This window comes from Zalophus californianus, chromosome X (assembly GCF_009762305.2).
Source record: "Zalophus californianus isolate mZalCal1 chromosome X, mZalCal1.pri.v2, whole genome shotgun sequence".
Classification (NCBI taxonomy): domain Eukaryota; kingdom Metazoa; phylum Chordata; class Mammalia; order Carnivora; family Otariidae; genus Zalophus; species Zalophus californianus.
This window is the reverse complement of record NC_045612.1, coordinates 19,316,208-19,338,439: the sequence shown is the minus strand read 5'-3', so window position 1 is coordinate 19,338,439 and position 22,232 is coordinate 19,316,208. Positions and strand designations below refer to the sequence as shown.

The 22,232-nt window shown below is 38.4% G+C and overlaps 1 protein-coding gene across 1 annotated transcript in view; it reads left to right on the top strand.

Annotated features, from left to right (window-relative positions):
- STK26 (serine/threonine kinase 26) overlaps positions 1-22,232 on the top strand; it is a 53,087-nt gene that overhangs the window by 12,309 nt on the left and 18,546 nt on the right. Inside the window, exon 3 of the mRNA XM_027609351.2 lies at positions 18,395-18,625. Within this exon, the coding sequence (XP_027465152.1) occupies positions 18,395-18,625 (231 nt within the window). The remainder of the gene's footprint in view (positions 1-18,394; positions 18,626-22,232) is intronic.

Below are 22,232 nucleotides of genomic sequence, written 5' to 3'. Positions count from 1 at the left end.
TATTTACTCTAAGGTAAATACATATGTATATATGTGCCTGTGTCTAAATACATAACAGGCTTATCAGGATATAACACATATTATAATTTTATCATGGCTAGTTCTTCTTTCTGCTTTACTACTTAAACTGTTATTATTCCTGAAGAAATTGGGCTCACAGCAGTCTATTCCATATAGGATACAGATCATGGGAAATGACTTTTAATGAAATCCAATACCAGTGTTAAGCTGTTTTAGTGAATTAGAATTGAATTGAACATTACAAAGGATTATATTTATCAAGATTCTTAATTCTCTGCTTGATTTCTCCCATAGAACAGTTTTACAGAGCATCATTGCATCAAAGGAATTGCTTTGGATAAATATAAATTGGTTTACCTGTGAGCAAAATCAGAGGCGTGTGGGTAGTATACAAATGACTTTTGGTTAACAGAAACTTGCGATCATTATGTGCAAGCTCTTATTTTGAAGCTAAAATTGCTATAGGTACTTTACACTATGATTCTGAAGGGATAGGGAATGGAGGAGACGGGGCATCGGATCCTGTTTCAGTGACAAACAAAATCTTGTACCCAGAGAGCTGCTTTTTTTTTTTTTTTTTAACTATTTATCTCTTCATGAAAAATGTGACTGTCACTGAAAGATCTTTTTTCCTCTGTCACAAGCTTTCCAAAGGGCACATAAAATGAAAACGTGGGATTTGACTAGTTAAATAATGAATCAATTTCGAGGTTTTAGCATAGGTGACACCTCCATGGTCGCCTTTTTGGACTGTGATTTCTGGTAATAGCAAGTGAAAAAAAAACTATTACCGCTGTTGCTATGGATCTTCTATCTGCTGAGGTTCGGGCATCGTTTTGGAGGCTGCAGTGTAAACCCTGCTTAGGGAAGGTAGAATTTCATAATACCAGAGGATTCCTGCTGCCTCATGAGCAAACAGAAAATGTAGGTGAGGGAAAAGGTGTTGGACTCTGGAAGAAGAGAAAGACAGTATTTCCAAGGAAGGGAAAAAAAGTAGCCTCTTGCTTTAAAGATTGAGAAATCTCTATTTTTGAGAATGGGAAATTTCTCTACTTTCTGCAGAGAGGAGAAAAAGCTAACAGAAAAGGAAATTGGGGAGGTAATAGTCATTCATTTCTTTCTTGTTGCTTATGACTTCTGTGATAAAAGTTGCATTTACATAATTGATTTGCTATGGCAAGGGACCATATGTAAAGAGTCTTTTGGGTCGGGAGAAAGCTTGTGAAAGATCTGGGGGAAGAGCTGACATCGTTGGGATGGGGATTTCAGCTGCTTTTCTGTTTAAGATGTGCAGTTTTGGTGGCATGTGTACTGGGCCAATAAATTGTTTCTAGACACTTGGAGTCATTTTGCGTGGCCTTTTACTTTTTTTTCCTTCTGTAGGTGAAATGAATACCTTTCATTAACAAGGAAAAGCGCTAGGTTATCACTGGATTATATTTGGCTAATTTGGACTGTTATTTGCAAGGCTAAGGAGAAGGAATCTTTCTTTCAAAAGACTGGGTTTAATATTATTGTTACTTTTCCAGTAGGTACTGGCCTTAAAAGTCTCCTTCAGGGAATGATTAAAACAGTTCTTTGGAGCATTGCAAGGCTGAGTAGCATCTCAGATTTACTTTGAAATAAGTTGGCTTAATGACTTTTTAGCACCACTTGATTCTGTTTTGACTGAGAGAAGAGTTCTAAGTGGTAGGTAGTCCAATGGCTTTTTTCTGAGAACACTTACGGGTGCTAAATACTGTGTGTTTCTATTGTTGGCTTTTAACTTTTCAGGAGTTTAAAAGGTATAAATGTCTTCATACCTGAAAACCCAATGAAGATTGTTTTCTGCTCCGGGATTACCTCCCCCACCCTTAGGTTCCCTTGTTTACCCACATGCCAGGGTTCTTTGGGAGAGTCCATCTGTATAACCAGAAGCATTTTCATTTCCCGTGTGTGTATTTTTTGAGCACAGTGTGTCATGCAGTGATAGTGTAAGTATGATCCTGATTGAAAGACGAAGCACAGTTTTAGACGGTTTTTTTAAAAACTCCTCTAACCGGAAAGATGATCTGTATATTGTGAAGGAATAGTTTTATTTAATATGGACAAGTGGTTCCAGAGCTTGAGAATTTAATTAATTTTTTTTCTGGTAGGACACTAAATCATTTCCTCCTAGCTACTAGAATGAAGAAGGTAGTGTGTTCTATTCCTCTATACTATAAAATCATGCCTGCATGCCTCTCCTCAAATGTAAAGTGAGGAGATTGTAGAGGGTAACCCGTAAGCTCTGAAACTGTGAATGAAGGGGATTCTGCTCAGGAATCTGGACTAGGTTATTGTTTACAAAAGATAAAGCACGTATGACTATGTATATATGGAAGGGATCAGGTACCTGTTCCAAACAAATTTTGAATTAGATGTAATTAATTTTCTACTGAGGTGATTAATGTATAATTACTTCTCTACTATGTGTAATTATAGTGAGGCTATAATGTTCAGCCTATGCTTTGGACAAAAGTTTCTGGAAATTTTAGATTTTTAACTCCTCCATAGTACATATTTTTGAATGCCTGTGTTTTTTGAAAATAATAATGATCACCTTCTTCCAGTAGTGTTTTTGGACCCTTGTTAATCTATTGCAGCCTTTCTCAACCACCGTTGTCATCTGAACCACAAAACAGAGAAAAGGATTTAAGTTAATGTTTTCTCAAGCTAAGACCATTCTAGATATATGAGCAGAGTTTATTTGTTACATACAATGGATTCCTTACAGCAACTGTCAGCAAACTATAGCTAAGGGCCAAGCCCTGCCTGCAGCCTGTTTGTGTGTAGCCTGCAAGCTAAAAAAATATTTTCTGTGTTTTTAAAGAGTCACTGAACAAGAAGAGGAATATGTGACAGGGGCCACAAAATGTACCTGGCCCACAAAGCTTAAGACCTTTACCATGTGGCCCTTTACAGAATAGTTTGCGGACCGCTGTATTAGGGTATGGGACCACACTGAGAATTGCTGATCTAAATAAAGGAAACGTTTTATAGTATTTGCTCTGAGGTTAGGGATACAGTAAGATAATAGGACAGTTGCTCTTCATGAAAGTAACTGACTTATATATTGGTCCCATTACTGTGAGGCTAAATAGGTAGACATGTTTGTCTGTTTCCTAGACAGAAAGTTTAGTGGTTGAATTATATGGAAAGTTGTATTGGTAATGATAATATGATAAATTATGTGTATACAGATAGATTTTAATATTTTTCTTAGTTTCTAAAGCAAGAAAATAAAAGTGGGAGAATTTTATATAGGAACACAGTAGAAGGCACTGATTGCTTTTATCACTATTTTAAATTAAAGGGTGATATCTATTAGAGAAGGAAGGTGAATAGAGTGCTAAGTGTCAGACATAATCACATTTGTTTCCTCCTTGTACTGAATGAGTGCCTTCACCCTACAATTAACGTCTCAGGTTTGTCAGCAGTAAGGAGAATAGTACTTAATCAAAAATGCATTAAAATTATTAGATCATAGCATATGAAATAATCAGGCTCTACCAAATGCCGCTTAACTACTTGATTGAGTGGGGGAGGTGCTATCAGCCATAAAACATATATTGGTAAATCACAAAATTATCAAGGGAGAAAAAGACTAGCAGGCATTATTTGTAATTTGCCGCTGATTTCTTTTATCTCCATATTCAGTTAATCATGACAATCTATGAGGGTTCCCCTCCCCCCCCCAAAAAGTGTCAGACATCATCTCTTCTTTTATCATGGCATTCTAGCCTTTGTCACTAAGTAGGCTCGGGGCTAGGTGCAGACATGAGGGAGCTACCTGAAACAAAGACTTGATTTTTCCACTCATCTGCTGAAAGCTTTCAGTGGCTCCCTTCTGGCCTGTCCAGAAATTCCTAGGAAAGATGAGTCAAGCCAGCCTGCTGGGATGGTCAGGAAAGGCATCACTGGGTAGCTGAGCTGGCTTTAAAGACTGGATGGGAAGAAGAGAAAGAAAGGAAGGGAAAGAAATTCACCAAGGCAAGAAAGGACAAAGGGATTTCAAAGTTGTGTTTTTCAGAATGTTCTATGGGTCCTTTCGGGGTGGGCAGTGAGGATTTGTCTGGTGAATGGTACTTTCTCTCTGGTTAGGGCTGTAAAATGATAGGGTACAAGTCAGCTCAAGTTGTAGATCACATATCTTTTTGGGTAGCACACTGTTCAAAGCATTTTAATTACTTTGAATTGCTCATCAACCTTATTTTGGCTATGGCAGTTCAAGAACTAATTAAGGAACTTTGTTATTTGTCTCCATTCTGAGGTTATATGTTTGTTATTGCTCCTCCCCACCCCGCCCCCAGCTAGCAATCACTTATTATAAAATCAAAAGCCCAAACATTTTATAAGGGTTCCTCCCAGTTCTAAAATAAAATGACCCTTTAACATCCCCAAAGAGACCATATAGCATATTTTTTTGGAGGAAAAAATTAAGATTTTGTGTACATGTATTAAAATTTGTTACTGATATTGAGGATCCTTGTTGGAGAATCGCAGTTTTTTGTTGATTGGTAAATCAACAAAGACTATAAATTTTAACTAATAAAATATCCTAGCCACAGCTGTATCGAGAACACGTAAACAACCTTATGTTTATAATGGTATTTGTTAAAAATTAAAAGATTCAACTCATATTAGTAGCTATCTCATAATGTCAGTAGCATTTCCCCCCCCTTTATTTGAATATTGAATTTGTTCAACGTTGTGCTTTGGTAACATGAACAGATTTCAGCAATGTCAGCACAAATCAGTGGGGGTTCAAACTGGTGAATCTGTACCTTTAGGGATAGGGATTAGGCTATTCACACTTGCTATTGACAGTAGAGTGTAGGGTAGGACGCGGATGGGTTGAGAAATTTCAGTTTGGGAGAAGCTGGTAAACTTCAAGAGGAGATTAATTCACAACAAAAAGCAGAAGAGGTCTCCAAGCTGGAATTCTTTGGGGAAATTAAAATACGGGGATAAGCAGAGCTTTTTTTTTTTTTCCCCAAATGAAGTGGTACTCCCTATGCAAGGGAAAAGGAATAACAGTAAGAAAATCAGGGCGCCTGGGTGGCTCAGTTGGTTAAGTGACTGCCTTCGGCTCAGGTCATGATCCTGGAGTCCCGGGATCGAGTCCCACATCGGGCTCCCTGCTCAGCGGGGAGTCTGCTTCTCCCTCTGACCCTCCCTCCTCTCATGCTCTCTCTCTCTCTCTCTCTCATTCTCTCTCTCAAATAAATAAATAAAATCTTTAAAAAAAAAAAAAACAGTAAGAAAATCATCAGTGAGGATGTTGAAATTTGGCCCGTTTTGTTAGTGTAACAAATCTGTTCCTGTAAGCTAATTTCTCATATATGTTGGGTGCACCATGGTGCTGAGCATAGAGGTAACTTTTATGTTCATTTGTAGTAGTTCTTCTTTCCTCGGGTTTTCAAGTACAACTATGACCCACACAGACACCCCATTTTACTTGATTCCTGAATGTATTCTTGTTTATGAATGCACTGCTTCAAATAAGATGTAAAAATAACAACAAACATTATTCTTGCACCCGTACACACACACATAAACAGATACTCTGATGATATTTTTCACTTTGGGGAACTACAGAGTGGATTGTTGAAAATATTAAAGACCATTCTTTTGAGTATTTGAGAATCTCCTCTAGTCTTTTATTTGCCAAGATTAAAATTCTTTGCTGTTGACACCATCATGCCATCAGCATCATTTTCTTGGGATCATAGAATGTTAAAGCCAGCAGGACCTAAGAAGTAATTTTCCTTAGGCCTAAGATTCCATTGGGTAACTCCTTGCAAATACAATTTGATTAAATCCGCTCAAAGTATAGATTTGATTAAAGAGAAATGTTGGAGGGAAATTATACTGCAGCCACTTTCTCATTAAGAATGAAAAGGTAAGTCTGTGTAAAATTCCACTTTTTCAATCAGTGTTAATTTTCTAAAAGAACTCATGGTGTTAATAATTTAGTGCTGTGCTTACAAGCTTCAAACCTATTGATTTTAATTGGAGTTCCCCATCTAAAAGGAAGATAGGCAGCGAGCAAATCAATTTTGTTTTAATCTGGTGCATTTTAATAAGTGTGCTAATGATTCACAGTAACATTATCTGCAATAGCTCGATATTTGCTATAAGGTGTCTCTGCCTTAGATTCTATCCAAAGATGTTTATTTCTGAAAGTACTTGAATGGCATCCTTTTATTTTACCTCCAGGATGGATAGCATAAAATGAGGCTCTCAGTGTCTATCATGTTAAAGTGCCCTGTGTGTGGGTTTGATTAAATAATGGCCTGAATAGATTAGGATACCTGTTTTATCATTTCTGTATTAGCAAGATCTTTGTCTTCCTTTCACTGTATGGCCTCATCCCCCTTTCCAAATGAATATTTTATAGTAAGAGCTTGTTATCAATCCCAGGCCATATTTATATAACATCCTGTGTAGTCAGTAATAATCCTTTTATTTTAACATTAATGCTTATGGTTAAACCTGATCCCTGATTGAATTGTGTATTTCTATGTGTTTAGCCTAAGTAAATTAAAAGAAATGTACAGCAGAATGATATACCGACTGCCACTCTTCGAGACCTTTAATCTTTGCATTAGAGTATGAAATTGTCCTAGACTCTCCAGGACACACAGTCATACGGTTCTGGTTAATAGTGATTGCAGATGTGCTTCAAGAATCATATTTGCATAGATTAGTGTTCTGCATCCTTGTGGGTATGGTTACTACAAACTGTCCTTTGGGTATCGCTCCATATTACATTAAGAACTGCTATTTTGCAACCTAAAGAGCTCTCCAAGTAGAAAGAAAAAACTCTCAAAGTTGTCACTTTGGAAAGTTTCTATTATGTTAATCACATGCGAAAATAGAGGTTGACTTAGAATTTCATGCCTACTTTAACATCCTTCAGTTTATTGAATGTAATCTTCCTTGCACCAAAAGTCAGAAATCAAACTACAAATGAAAGGATAACCTCATGCCGAAGATTGCAGGTAAGTTGTAAACACCCTGCAAACATCCAAGGACTACATCCAGTATAGAAGGCATTGCACTGGGTGCTGTGAGGGTACCTGGTGCTTACTGAGACAGAGCTCCCTTCTTAATGTGTTTATTCATTTGAGAAAAGAACGATCATGACAATGAAAGAGAACGCAAAGATAATAAAATGTGTACTGTGTTGGAGGCTCCAGCAAAGAGCTATGGGGAGGGCAGGGAATGAAGCGATTGAGTGTTAGGTGATCAGGTTACCCTGGGGGAGTTGGGAAGGTGTTTTGTTTGTTTGTATGTTTGTTTTTAAGGGATGTGGTATTTCCAGAGATGGGGGAGAGTGAGGGTATTGTTGACAGAAAAAATGGCATGACTCAAAGGCTCAAAAATAAGAAAGTAAAATTGTTCCCCAGTGGAGCATTGCCTTCCAAGTTTGTATGTCCAAGGTACTACTCACTGAAGTGTTGTGTTTGGTACACGATAAGGTATTCCTGAAGTTTTCCCTTTGGGCACTTAGTTTTGTTGGGTGTTCCAGTTCTATATATGGGCAAGGATAATTAACGTTACTTTCTGAATATTACTTTAGGAATGAATTTACAATGAAAGCAGAGGAAGACCAATAGAACCTTATGTTCTGTATGAGCTGAACTTCTGGCTCCCCTTGGCTTCGTTGGAGCAGTCGCTCATCTACACTGGGCCATGGTCTGGACAGTATCTCACCCTGTTGCTCTTTATCTGTCCTTGGCTTCTGAGCCTGCTTCATTATTAGTATCAGAGAGTTGGGACTTGAATGCAGTCCGCTCGAGATTCTGAATTGCTTGCTGCGACAATGGGGTAGTGTAAACTTTCCATATGAGCCATTGTATGCCACTACAGAATTGGCCGTGTAGACAGTGCCAGTTCATCCCCTACCTTAATGATTGCTTCAAAACTAGAGTTGGCAACAAGGAGGGGGAACGAAGCGACTTGGCTGTAATCCCCCACAAATTTGCAGTGTCAAAACAGGAAGGGATTTAGAGATCATGGAGCCCACCTCTTTCCCTCATTTTACAGAATGGTGAAGCCGACATCTGATCACGGAGTGCTTGTAATTTCTGGGATAAGCAAAACGAAGGCAATTTTGCCTGACCTCTCTGCTTTCTTTACCTCTGTAATACTTAATAAGAAACCAGACGTCCTTTTTCCTTTGGAATGGCTGTAAGGTCAGAGAGAAAGGAGCTAAATGATGCAATGGCATTTGCATCCAGCATTTATTGTGATGATAGCCTTAGACTTTTTGGTTTATTGAGAGAAGAATGTGATTGTTTGCAGGATGTCTCCTTCCCCTTACCCATGGCTATAATTAAAGATTTAAGGGAACTTCAAATCCCAGAAAGTTAGTCAAAAAGACAAAATTAGTTATTTCCTTCCATTTAAGAGGCTTTCGACCAGAAGATGATTTACCTGGCTGGACAAAATAATCTGATATTTCTACTTTCAATTAAAATGGCAGGAATTTCAAGATCTGTCTAGGAAATAGAGCTAATAAAAGTGCCACCAGCTAGGAATCTGTTTCTTAAGGATTTCTAAGAGAGGGGAGGTTATGGTGAAATTTCTTCTTGTGCTTTCTGCATTTAATTTTTCTTTCAAAAAATGTGGTATGTGGAAAAGTGACAATAGAATCAAAGAGATGTTTCATTCTTCTTTACCCGGCTGTAAATTGAACTGTCTTACCAACATGTGTAAAGAACTGCATTCTTCACATCCCATAATGTGTCCCGCTTACTCCATTGTTCTTTCCCTCTGCTCTGAGCTTAAGTACAGAGAAGAAAGCACGTTAGGAGGCCAGAGGAAGCTCTTTCCTTATCCTCTCTTGAGTAGGAGGAATTCAGATGAAGGAATATTTTCAATTATTCTTTTGTTCTTAAAGGTGAAGTAGACTCACAGTTATTAGGCAGGAGAAACTCCTCAAACTGCTGTGTTATTCATGCTGCTATGTCAAAACCTTTTATAATAATTTCAATGAAGTTATCCTCTGCTACAGTATTTTCCAAGTATTTTTGCTAATGAGGTACATTTAAAAACAGGAATAATAAAGGAAACTGAAAAAGTACTTATAAACTTAATTTTATTTCTGCCTTATGAACACATTTTTCTTCTTGTTGCTGTGCACAAAATTGCTGGAAGTTTAAATTGTTGTTTAAGAGTACAAAATAATACTGTATGAGACCTTTGACTTTCATGCTTTGCCAGTTAAGACCAGGGCTGCCTCGTCCATCTCAAAACTGCCTTTTAAGTGGTAAGTAAAGACGGGGACTCCACTGTGAGTTGATAAAATGCTGTGTGATGACCACAAGGAAGACCAGGGTTGTCATAACTACATTTTCGACTACAGTTCACTTATTTCATTGCATATATGTAAAACCGGGCAATTTGACATCTGCTGTATGTTGCAAAAGCAAATTATAATAACCTTTGAGAGAGATACAAAAATGTGAGCATGGCATAACAATAGGCAAACTAGGAACATTTTCTTTATGCACTTAGGTAAATATTTTGAGCTCTCAAACATGGAAATACAAACTCAGACAACTGACCACCTGAAGGAAATTGACCTCAAGCCCAACTCTCCATGTTTAATTTGAAACACATACAAACATACCAGCTTTATCTTAATTCTTATTCTGTCATATACAAAATATAGTGAAGCTAAGTATTTTACTTCAGAAATCTAAATCACAGAGGTCTCTTAAGAATTCCATCAATTTTTATCAGATACTTGTAATATGAACCTGAGGTTGTACAAAGGAGAAAAATACTCTGCTAACATCACATCGTTCAAAAGTTTAGAAAAAATTATGAGTTTGTTTTGTTCTTCTCACTATTAAAGTAATCTGAGTATTCACATGGTCATGTGACCAATTCTCTGCCCATATAAAACCTAACACAAAAATATTATTTTTATTCTTGGACAATTTCATCAACCTGAGGGTCTTTTTAAATGAACAGAACTGAAAGCCTTAGCGTTAAGGGTTATGGAAGTGTTAAGGGTTACAATAAATCACTGATAAAGCTGGAACTGGAGCTCTTGGTTTCCGGACATTGGATCCTATGGGAATCATGGTATGGAACACCATCACTACCTTGCCTCCCACACTCCAGAGGCTAGCCCATGTCAGATTAATTATTGACATGGAAAAAAATGGGCCAAATATAGTAACCTTGCCAGAAAGTCAAGATTACATACAGGTCACTTCTCTGTGGAATTGTAGTATAAAATATTTGGTAATCATGCATATCTGCAGGGATCAGTCAATTGCATAGTGATTCCAAAATTGTAAGAAATCCTATCATTTGGAGGAGAGGAAAATTCTATTTTAAGTTTTTCAAATTCTTTTAGGCTTAAAAGTTTTCAGATTCTTTAAATGTCGGGATATTCTTAAGTAGACGTTGGACAGTTATGGGGTCTGTTCGTGATGGAAAAAAAATTTTGGTTTTCTAGCAAAAGAGTATAATTTAAGTTACAAATTGATCCAAGCTGTAGTGAAAGAACCTTATACTTAGGAGTCAGGGGACCTGGGTTCAAGTTTGAGCTTTGCCACTAGTTAACTACTTTATATCCTTGAATAATTTGGGGTTTTTTCCCCTATAAAAACAGATTTTGGATCAGATGTTTGCTAAGTTCCTATCCAACTCAAAGATCCTATAATTCTTTTAATTTCAGGATTTCTCTTCCCCTTCTTAACCTTTCCCTACCTCTGCCATCATTCTGACATAAATGGCCTTAAATTTCATAGCTTCCATTTGGTGGTATTAGCCTGGGACACAGTGGGCATACAATAAATGCTCGTTACTGTTGGTGGTGGTAAGGAGTTGGTCTAAATGACCTACACATTTCCTTCCAGCTGCAAAAGCCTGTTTCTGTTACAGCTCTATCCAGGGAAAAGTCAACTGTGCTTGGATCATATATAGCACTTTAAAAAGATAGTGTCCTGTGGTCTTGAACACAAGCCGTGCTAAGAGGTATATGGCTGTTGATTTTAAATCATTATATATATTTTTTCTGGCATCATCTTGATTAGGAGACACTCAAACTTTTGAGGCAGTGTTTATAGGGCAGTTGACGAACCTTAACATAGGCAGTCATAACAGAACTAATTGCATTTGAGACTCATGGAGCCCGTAGAAAATGATTTCTATGCTTTCTACTTGTTAGATGACAGGTCATAGTAAAGACATGGAAGTAATCCAGAAAAGTGTTTCCTCTCTAGCTTGGGAGAACTGATCTGAGCAATTGCAACAGGTAGTTAAGGGGGTAAATCTCTAGTCTTTAGTATATTGTTAGGCCCCAGTTTTTAGTTACTCTCTGTGACTGTCTGGGCATTCTGAGTTCACGGCAAGTCACTCCTGGTGTTACCACTTGAGACTTTGAGGAGAGTAAGAGGTCTTCCTTCCTAAGCCTGATATCATTAGCACATTCTTTGCTCAGCATTTCCTGTATACCCCTCTTCATGAGTGAGTCACTGGTAGGCCTCTACACAGATCAGTCTTTGTAAAGTGCAAAAAGCATTGTATAGCCAAGGGCATCCATAGTATGGATTTTATTAAGGTAGGGAGGCAAGTGCAAAACCTATCTTGAGGTCATCTTTGCTCAGCTGGGTTCTTAGTTCTTGCAGGTTCTTTCACTCAAGCTCAACCCTTCCTGGTCAAGTTCTCTGAGAAATCTACCTTCTCTTCCCTAAATCTGTATGTTTGTACTCTCAGCTCCAGACTGGAGGTTTTACTTTGACTACCTCAGATTCAAAGAAACTAGATTTTGTACCTTTGGTTTTTGACCACCTTTGGCTTTCCAGGTCTCCGTTCTGTTAAAACCTCAAGGCTAATTCTAATTCTGTCTACAATTTTCTTGTTTCTCCTGATTCAGTTATTCCTAATGCCCCTGGGTTCAGGATATGCTACCCCAAAATATAGCACCTTGGCATATTGAATATGTTAAGCTAAAGGAGTTTGAGGAAATAGAAGTAGGAAGGTCACTCTGACTGACTCTCCCCCTTCCCTTCCTCCCTGCCCCTCTCCCCTGAAGCAGGTCATAAGACCCTCATGTGGGAGGTGTTCTCATAGTACCAGAAAGAAAAGGAGCGTCCTTCTCTCCAAAGACAAAGGGATGCCAAGAAGAATCTGAACAAACAGACCTTGCTATGTTTCCCCCAGTTTACTACATTTAGCTCATACTCTTTGCCCTTTTCCACAATGTTTTGCTCTTTGTCAAACCTAGCATTAAAACACACCAGTTAAGGGATGCCTGGGTGGCTCAGTCGGTTGAGCTCCAACTTTGATTTTGGCTCAGGTCATGATCTCAGGGTCCTGGGATTGAGCTCCACATCAGGCTCTGCACTCAGCTCGGAGTCTGCTTGTCGCTTTCCCGTCTGCTCCTCTCCTGCTCATATTCTCTCAGAGAAAGAGAGAGAGAGAGAGAGAGAGGAAGGAAGGAAGGAAGGAAGGAAGGAAGGAAGGAAGGAAGGAAGGAGGGAGGGAGGGAGGGAGGGAGGGAGGGAGGGAGGGAGGGAGGGAGGGAGGGAGGGAGGGAGGGAGGGAGGAAGGAAGGAAGGAAGGAAGGAAGGAAGGAAGGAAGGAAGGAAGGAAGGAAGTCAAAAAACCCACCAGTGTAGCCATTTCTGAGTCTTCATTTCTTTATGGAGGTTCTGTTATCGTGTAAAACTTAGATTAAATAAATGTATATGCTTTTCTTCTGTTAATCCATCTTTGTGAGTTTAATTTTCAGACCCAGCCAGGGACCTTAAGAGGGTCAAGGAAACCTTTTTTCCTTCCCTCCACCCGCCTCCACAATTTGTACCCATTTTCTACTAGCTAAACTTTTACTCTTTGCCAATGTTGACTGTTAACTCAAAACTGTCATCAATTAGATCTGAGCCTATTATGTACTCTATTATTACATGTACCATATTGTGTTAAAAAGTATTCAAAGATACATACACAAAGAGTATGGGAGATTGCACTCTGGGCTATCCTGCCTCAGTTTTGTGGTACTTCCTGGGGTCCTGGCCTCCGGGTAGTGAAGGAATAAACTGAAGTAATTACCAAAAAAAAAAAAAAAGAGAGAGAGAGTGAGAGAGAGTACGGGATACGCTGTGTGTGTTTTGGTAAATATTACTTTTCTGGTCTTATTTGAGGGTAGGCACTAATTTTAGAGATGTGTCCTTAGAAGTATTGCAGACTTAATTTTTTAAATACAGCTATGTATATATAAATACCAAAGTGGCCTTCGGTTTACTTTTAATCTCTGAGTTGTCCACTTTTAGTGTGCACAGTTAGAAGAGAGCCACAGGCTTGCCTGGAAAAAATAGGGGTGATGAGTTCCCTATAATCAAGGACACAAATTTCAGATGTCTGCTCGGTGGTTCCCAATGCCAATGTCAAGTCTGGTGCCAAAATGACTACATAGGAAGTAGTTTAGAATACTTTAAAACAAAAACTTATTGCTGGGCCCTAATTTCAGAAGTCCCAAATCAGTACTTTGGGGATGAGGCCTAGGTATCTGCATTTTAAAAGTTGTACTGGTGACTCTAATGTGCAGCCAGGACCGGAGAGCCCTTAGAGAACCCTTAAGAATCCTTCCAGCCCTCTGATTCTGTGATTTAAGTGTGTAAGAAGCCTTCTTGCATCTGCCCCTGACTTTCCACAGTAAGATGTCCCTTTTGGACATGCTAAGAGTATTTCCACACTGAAAGCTTGTTGCTGCTGTTATGTTTTAGTAGTAATGGTAACTTCTAAGACTTAAATTTGTTAACAGTGTACTTAGAGCCGAAGAGTTCAAACCCAAGCATAGTCTGATGAAGCTGCTGAGGTGGACCTGTGAGGTTCCCACATGCACAGACCTGCTTTTGTGGGGCATGTATAAATCCTCTACCGTTAGTTGTAAATCCATGTGAAGTTAACGTAGCTGTTCCTCCCGTTTGCTGCTATCGAACTTAGAGCTCCATCCTGCACCCGGGCTTTGAGAAGGCAATGCAAATACGGATCTAGTAGTAAACTGGGATTTTGCAGTAAAGGTAGGAAGATTAGGAGATTTTAATATTCTTTGGAAATTCTTAATATTCTCTAATATTATAATATTCTTAAAATTTGATTGGGATGCAGAGGAAGCTGACTTGATATTCTTAGAGACTCTGAAGAAGAGTGATATGAACAGGTGGCCAAATCAGTTTCTTCATATAGGTTGTTTCCTAGTGCATTGCTTGAGATGCTTACCATGTGTTTGCTTGGTTTTGCCCTTGCACAAAAACAAACCAACCAACCAGAAAGAATACCTGTCCTAATAAAGATTTGGTATACTTCGGTTTAAGAAGCTAGTGAGATGGTGAAGGGAAAGATAGAACTTCGGTATTATCTATCCAAGATTCAGGCCTTGGTAAACAGGGCAGGGATATCTATCCTTCTGGAAGTCAGGGAGGTGAGGTTCTCCTCGGGAAAAGTTGTTTTCATGATTCCCCCGACTCTAGATGTTGGAGTTCTGCATGACAAGTTTTCATCCCAAAATAAAGGAGTGGGAAGTGCAAACATTGTGTGAAAGCTTTCTCTTTTCCTTTGTCCGACTTGGTATTCCTTGATTTAAAATCAGAAACTATCATGAGTTAGGATCCACATCAGAGCTTGTTTAAAATACAAAGTGTGACTTGATGTTTAAATCTTTGTTTACATACTTTCAGGAACCCATTTTATTATAGAACAGCTGTGTTCTCCCAGGGGTTGATTGTTTCAGTGAAATCCTTTTAAAACATGAATTAAGGAGATTAGGATTTAATCTTTGTTGCTTACAACAACAAAAACTCTTGTTATAAAGTTAACAAATACACTTCCTAGTCCAGAATGTGTTACCAAAGAGTGCATACTATGTGTTTTTTAATCATTGGTGTACTTACAACTTTCAGATTTGTTTTGTGTTTGTATCAGAAAAATGGAAAGATTTGTTCCTTTTATTTTTCCAAATCCACTGAATTTAGCAACTTACAGAGAGGTGAACCTATCACGGAGCTTTGGAGAGTATTTTTGCCACTAGGTACTAGAAAGACAAAAATCATCACCAAAAGTAGGAAGAGGTGACTGGTGGGTTAGCTACTATGTGATACTAACCACAACAAAGTATAGTGTCTTGCTAAGGGAACACCAAGGAAATTAATAATGATGCTACTCAAGTTTTAGAGAAGGTATATAATAAAATGTAAGCATTCAAGACGCATTTGCAGCCTACTGGAAATCTAAATTATTTTTAAAAGCCCGTATGGGGGGTGCCTGGGTGGCTCAGATGGTTAAGCGTCTGCCTTTGGCTCAGGTCTTGATCCCAGGACACTGGGATTGGGCCCCACATTGGGCTCCCTGCTGAGCAGAAAGCCTGCTTCTCCTTCTCCCGCTGCCTGCGGCTTCCCCTGCTTGTACTCTCCCTCTCTCTCTGTGTCAAATAAAAAAATTAAAAAAAAAAAAAAAGCCCGTATGGGAAGCTCAAGATATATTTGTTCCATGTGGGTACTGGAGATGGGTGGGGATAACAAGTAGCTTGCATTATCAAAGAGACTACTACATGGAAAGTACATCTTTTAGAAATGGAAAAAAATCAAGGAGAATGGGGAAGCTTATAAATTAAGCAGGTCATGTACAAACTGAATTTTGGGCAGGTTGAAAAAAATTTGGTGAAATTTTTCAAAATCAGTTATAAGCTTTTAGCTACTCAAAGGCCGGCAGTTTAATGGAATTGTTAGTGGATCTGTTTGATGCTGTTGCTGATGCAAACAACTTAATGAGAAACAAAAATAAACTTCAATGATTTTGTTGTCTAATAGAAAATCTAAGGGAACATGCTAACTCTGTAATTGTCTCCTGAAATTGTTGATTAGGTAAAATTGTAGTAAATGAACAGATAATGTAGGTCCCATTGACAGATTAAACATATACAGCTCACCAGAACTAGATAGCATCCTTCTGTTTTTTGAAGTATTTAAGTACAAATTAATAACATGCCTTTTTGGGGAGGTTTGGAAATCCTGTGTTTCTACTTGATCAGTAGTACATATTCAGCAATATGAGTTTTAAGTAAGGATATAAATATTGTCTCGTGGGAGGCAAGTTTGAATTCAAAATTGTATAAGGCAAAGGATATTTCTGAATCAGGAAGGGACAGTGAATTTATGAATATCTGAAGCATTTGTTAACCTAAAAACCTATGCTTCACTCCAGATTTTATTGTAGCAAAATGTTGACTGATTCTGGATTCCTACTGCATGATGAGTTGTGGAAGCTCAATGTAGTACCATTTCCAAATGAGCACTAGCAATTATGATCAAGGCGGAGAATCTTATTTCAGCCATTGATGAGAATGTTACATACAGATAGGATCCCAAGTGAAGGAAGAAAAGACTCATAGATTCTTGAGTCTTTTGCGTTCTTTGTTCACATGATAGTTTAGGAGTACAGGTGGGGTGATTGGAATGTCAAAGTTGGAAAGAGGAGAGTGTAAAGGTAATGTTTTGCTGGCAGGATGTTAGAATTTTAAACAATTCACCTACTTACAGCTTAGGTTACGCGGTCTCTCACCATCACTACCCTTGCATTAATGTGCAAACTCTGTCTAGTCAGCTGCTTTATACTAAAAAGTGCCTGCCCCCCCTTTTTTGGAGTATGATTCACATACAATGTTATATATTAGTTTCAGGTTGACAACATAATGATTCATACGTTACTTAATGCTCACCACAGTAAGTGTAGTCACCATCGATCACCAAACAATGTTACTGTAATGTTGTTGACTATATTCCCTGTGCTGGACTTTTCATCTCTATAACTTATTTTATAACTGGAAGTTTGTATCTCTTAATCCCCTTTGTCTATTTCGCCTGCCCCCCAAACCCCTTCTTCTCTGGCAACCATCAGTTCTCTGTATTTAAGAGTCTGTTTTGTTTTGTTTTGTTTAGATTCCACATATAAATGAAATCACATGGTATTTGTCTTTCTCTGTCTGGCTTATATCACTTAGCATTATACCCTCTAGTTTCATCCATGTCATCACAAATGGCAAGATCTTGCTCTTTTTTTATGGCTGAATAATATTCTATCATATATATACCACATCTTCTTTATCCATTCATCTATCAATGAACACTTGGGCTGCTTCCATATTTTGGCTATTATAAATAATGCTGCAATAAACATAGGGGTGCATATATCTTTTAGAATTAATGTTTTCATTTTCTTTGGGTAAAAACCAGTAGTGGAATTACTGGATCATATGATATTTCTATTTTTAATTTTTTGAGGAACCTCCATACTGTTTTCCACAGTGGCTACACCAATTTACATTCCCACCAACCGTGCATAAGGGTTCCTTTTCCTCCACATCCTCGCCAACACTTGTTATTTTTTTGGTCAGCCATTCTGACAGGTGTAAGGTGATATCTCAGTGTGGTTTTGATTTGCATTTCCCTGATGATTAGTGATGTTGAGCATCTTTTCATGTGTCTGTTGGCCATCTGGATGCCTTTAGAAAAATGTCTATTCGGGGGTCACCTGGGTGGCTCAGTCGGTTAAGCATCAGACTCTTGATTTCGGCTCAAGTCATCATCTCAGGGTTCTGGGATCGGGGCCCAATCAGTGGAGAGTCTCGTTGAGATTCTCTCCCTCTCCTCTGCCCCTCCTACCTGTTTGAGTGCATGTGCACACATGATCTCTCTCTCTCTCTCTCTCTCTCTCTCTCTCTCATAAATAAATCTTAAAAAAGAAAAATGTCTTCTCAGGTCTTTTGCCTATTTTTAAATCAGATTATTTGTTTTTTTGGTGTTGAGTTGTATAAGGTTTTTTTTTATATAATTTAGCTATTAACCCCTTATTAGGCATATCATTTGCAAATATCTTCTCCTGTTCAATAGGTTGCCTTTTCGTTTTGTTGATGGTTTCTTTCACTGTGCAAAAGCTTTTTATGTTGGTATAGTCCAAATAATTTATTTTTGTTTTTGTTTCCCTTGCCTAAGGAAATATATCTAGAAAAAAATGTTGCCAAGGCTGTTGTCAAAGTAAAAAGTACCTGGCCCTTTGGCAGGCAGCAGAGACAACATTTGCTCTATGGGATTGTTTGTGGTAAGAGGATCAGCTAAGCCCAGTTAGTGTGGGTGATCCGGTAGAATATGGACTAGCTGGCTGTTTGGGATTATAATTGCTCTGACAAAGCACATGTGGAGAGTCAAGGGAGTTTGTATGCTTTTAAAAATGTGTTATTGTCTTATGTGATTTATTTTCCTTTCAAGTAAAAGAAATTTGATGCAAAACATTTGTGTTCTTTTCTTTCTTTCTCTCCCCGGTCCCCCCTTAGAATAACATAGCTGATCCAGAAGAACTGTTCACAAAATTAGAACGCATTGGGAAAGGCTCCTTTGGAGAAGTTTTCAAAGGAATTGATAACCGTACCCAGCAAGTGGTTGCTATTAAAATCATAGACCTCGAGGAAGCCGAAGATGAAATTGAAGACATTCAGCAAGAAATAACTGTTTTGAGTCAGTGTGACAGCTCATATGTAACAAAATACTATGGATCATATTTAAAGGTAATGTGTGTGTTGTATTATTTAAGTCATAAGGTATTTTCCTTATAAGTTTTTCTTTCTTTTTTTTTTTAATTCTATTTTTTGAAAGGCAATGTCTTAAATTAGGATTTGGCAGTCTTTGGCCTCCAGGCAGAATCCAGCTCCATTTATAAGTGCCAGATAGACTGTTTTTAGATTTAGCAGCTGTATCCTGAATGCATCCCAGCACTCGGCCGCACCGTTATTCCACACCTGAACTTTGGATTGACAGGGGAGCAGAAATGCAGCTGGTCCTTGAGCCATATCCTTTGTCAGGAAAGAGCTTTCCCCCTGGGCTTTCACACATTATTCTCAATGGTCCAGTCTGTCTCAACCTCAGAATTGATGGAATATTTAAGCATGTCATGTATTCCATTGAGTTACGGTGCTTATTTACACATCTTTCTCTCCCTCCAAATTATGAGCTCCTTGATGGCAGGGAGTTTAGCTCAACCAGTCTGGGTTTTTACATCACTTAGCACAGGACATGGCACATCTGAAGTCCATGATAAATATCTGTTGAAGTGGAGTCAAATGGAATACTATCTGTTCTCCCCCCTCCCCAACAGAAGTTGGAATTTTAGTTTCCAGGATTGTGGAATTAGCAGACACCTGAGGTCATGGCAGATGGAGATGTGATTGGGTTAGTAAAACCCAAGAGTTCTTGAGTTCCAAAGTTAGAAGTCAGGATCTTGGGGCGTCTGGGTGGCTCAGTCGGTTAAGCGTCTGCCTTTGGCTCAGGTCATGATCCCAGGGTTCTGGGATCAAGTCCCGCCTCGGGCTCCCTGCTCAGTGGGGAGTTTGCTTCTCCCTCTCCCTCTGCTGCTCCCCCTGCTTGTGCTCTCTCTCTCTCTCTCTCTCTCTCTCTCTCTCTCTGTGTGTGTCTCAAATAAATAAAACCTTAAAAAAAGAAGTCAGGATCTGTGCCTATTGAAATGTGAAGAATAAATAGAAAAATTCTAGCTTAGGTTAGAGTTACAATTATTTTAAAATTAAAAAAATTTTTAAAGATTTTATTTTTATTTATTTGACAGAGAGAGACACAGTGAGACAGGGAACACAAGCAGGGGGAGTGGGAGAAGGAGAAGCAGGCTTCCCGCAGAGCAGGGAGCCCGATGCGGGGCTGGATCCCAGGACTCTGGGATCATGACCTGAGCCGAAGGCAGACGCTTAACAACTGAGCCACCCAGGCGCCCCTAAAATTAAAAGTTTTTATCCCCATGTTGAAATTTTTCAAAGGAAGGCAGTATTAGTTAGGTCTTTGCTTTTCAGGGTTTACAAGGGGGGAAAGAGTTTTGTTTGTTTGGTTGGTTTTTTGTTCATCTATCTCTAGGCCAAAAAGGGTGTGTTTATAACTCATCAAGCTATTGGCCTGCATAAGAATTAATGCTATCTTTTTATATTGTGCTGACCAAATAAACCCTAGGATAATCTATCTGTATTAGTTACTACTGATTTAGAAATCACAAATTTCACTGGCTTTTTACAAAGCCTGTTTAATATTACATGAATTAGATGAATGTGGAATGAATGTATAGTAGAATAAATCCTTAAACAGCCTGTCACTATGTGTCATACCTGTATTAGGTGCTGGAGATATAAAAATGAATAACCTGGGTGGCTCAGTCGGTTGAGCCTCCAGCTCCTGGTTTCGACTCAGGTCATGATCTCATGAGTCGTAGGATTGAGCCCCATTGATTGAGCTCCACAATCAGCAGGCGTCTGCTTGTTGATTCTCTCTCTCTGCTCCTTCCTTCCCGCCCTCTCATAAGTAAATAAATCTTTTTAAAAAAATGAATAGCATAGAGGACATTAGGAGAAGGAAGGGAAAAATGAAGGGGGGAAATCAGAGCGGGAGACAAACCATGAAAGACTATGGACTCCGGGAAACAAACTGAGAGTTTGAGGGGAGGGGGGTGGGGGGATGGGTTAGCCTGGTGATGGGTATTAAGGAGGGCACGTATTGCATGGAGCACTGGGTGTTATACGCAAACAATGAATCATGGATCACTACATCAAAAACTAGTGATGTACTGTATGACTAATATGCCATGATAAAAAAATAAAAAAATTTAAAAAGAGGGTAAAATTCATGCCAAAAAAAAAAAAAAATGAATAACTCACCCCTGCCGTTAAGGAGTGCACAGTCCCACGTTGCACTAAAAGGGTGCAGATTTTGTGATTAAGTATGTACAAGGTACAGATGGAGCACAAATAGGCAAGTAGTCACTTCTCTCATTTTGGGGGGACGGCGCTGGTGTGAGGGAAAGGCTTCCAAGAGGAGATGGTAATTCCTGTTCAATTTACTTCTCAGTGTTAGCCATTACTCTCTTTAACTGTACCCAAAATTATTTGATTCTTTGTGGCATATTTTGCTTTTGAATTCTTTCTTACAAAACCTTATTTAGCGAGTCAGACTCTTTTTTAAGGAATCCTGAGAGGTCACTCAGTCTCAATACATTTAGGTCCCCCTCCTGATTCCCATAGCAGGCTTGGTTTGAGGCAGCCTCAGGAAGTTGTTGTTGTTGTGTGTGTTGTTGGTTTATGCATTCTGGTTTACTCTTTCTGGCTTGAATCCTGGTAATTCCAGACCCACTCTAGAGCAAACCTAAACCTTTGCTATTCTTAGGCATCTGTAACAACAGATAAGCTCTTCTTGGTAACTGACTTAAAATATTAAATAAGCCCTATTCCAAATGGGTTATTCTATATTATATTGAAAATGGGTATCAACGTGGTATTGACTGTTTTCATTGGATGCTTATAGCCTTTGTTGATTCAGACTCAGTACTCTCATGGAAAATGAATTCTGATAGCTCTGTTTGTATTATTTATTCCTAAGATTTCATGTTTTTAAAAAATTCCCCTCATGGTGTACATGTACCAGTCACCCATAAATACTTAATATTTAAATAAATAAAATGGATTGTCTTGTCCAAATCTTGATTATGGAATGTTCTCAGACTAGTCAGTGAATCAGGGCCATTATACACGATGTCTTCTTAAAGGATTAAACTGAATTGTTTTTTTCTCCTTTACCATCATTAATTAAAGACCACGATATGAAAGACTACTTTGAAAAACATGTCACTTCTTGATAAAATTGTAGAAATTCACAGCTGGCTGATATTATTTGTATCCTGACTCTATTTACATTAGAGTAAATAAATGTATGTGTATTATCTCTGTATACATGTGCATATATACACACAGAAATAGCTTATGATTTTATAACCTTTTAGTATCATTTATTTAAATTACCAACTTAAATTGACCAACTTGTTTATTTTCCATTTATATTAAAACATAGTAAGACTCTGTAGGCTTGCTTTTTTTAAAAAACTAAAATCGCATCAAATATAATAGGGTTCTGTTTAATGCAGTCAATATAACTCAAGGCTACATCCTCTAAGTACCATCAGGGACCTGCATTATCAATCGACTTATGTTTTTATTGTGGTGCATCCTTCCATTTCAGATGACATGGGGGATTCTGTGAGTCAAGTTAATTGAGTATAGTAGGATATGGGTTTTTCTCAGGTTCTCTTTATGCAGCATATCATACATAACCAAGACCTCACTGTAAGCT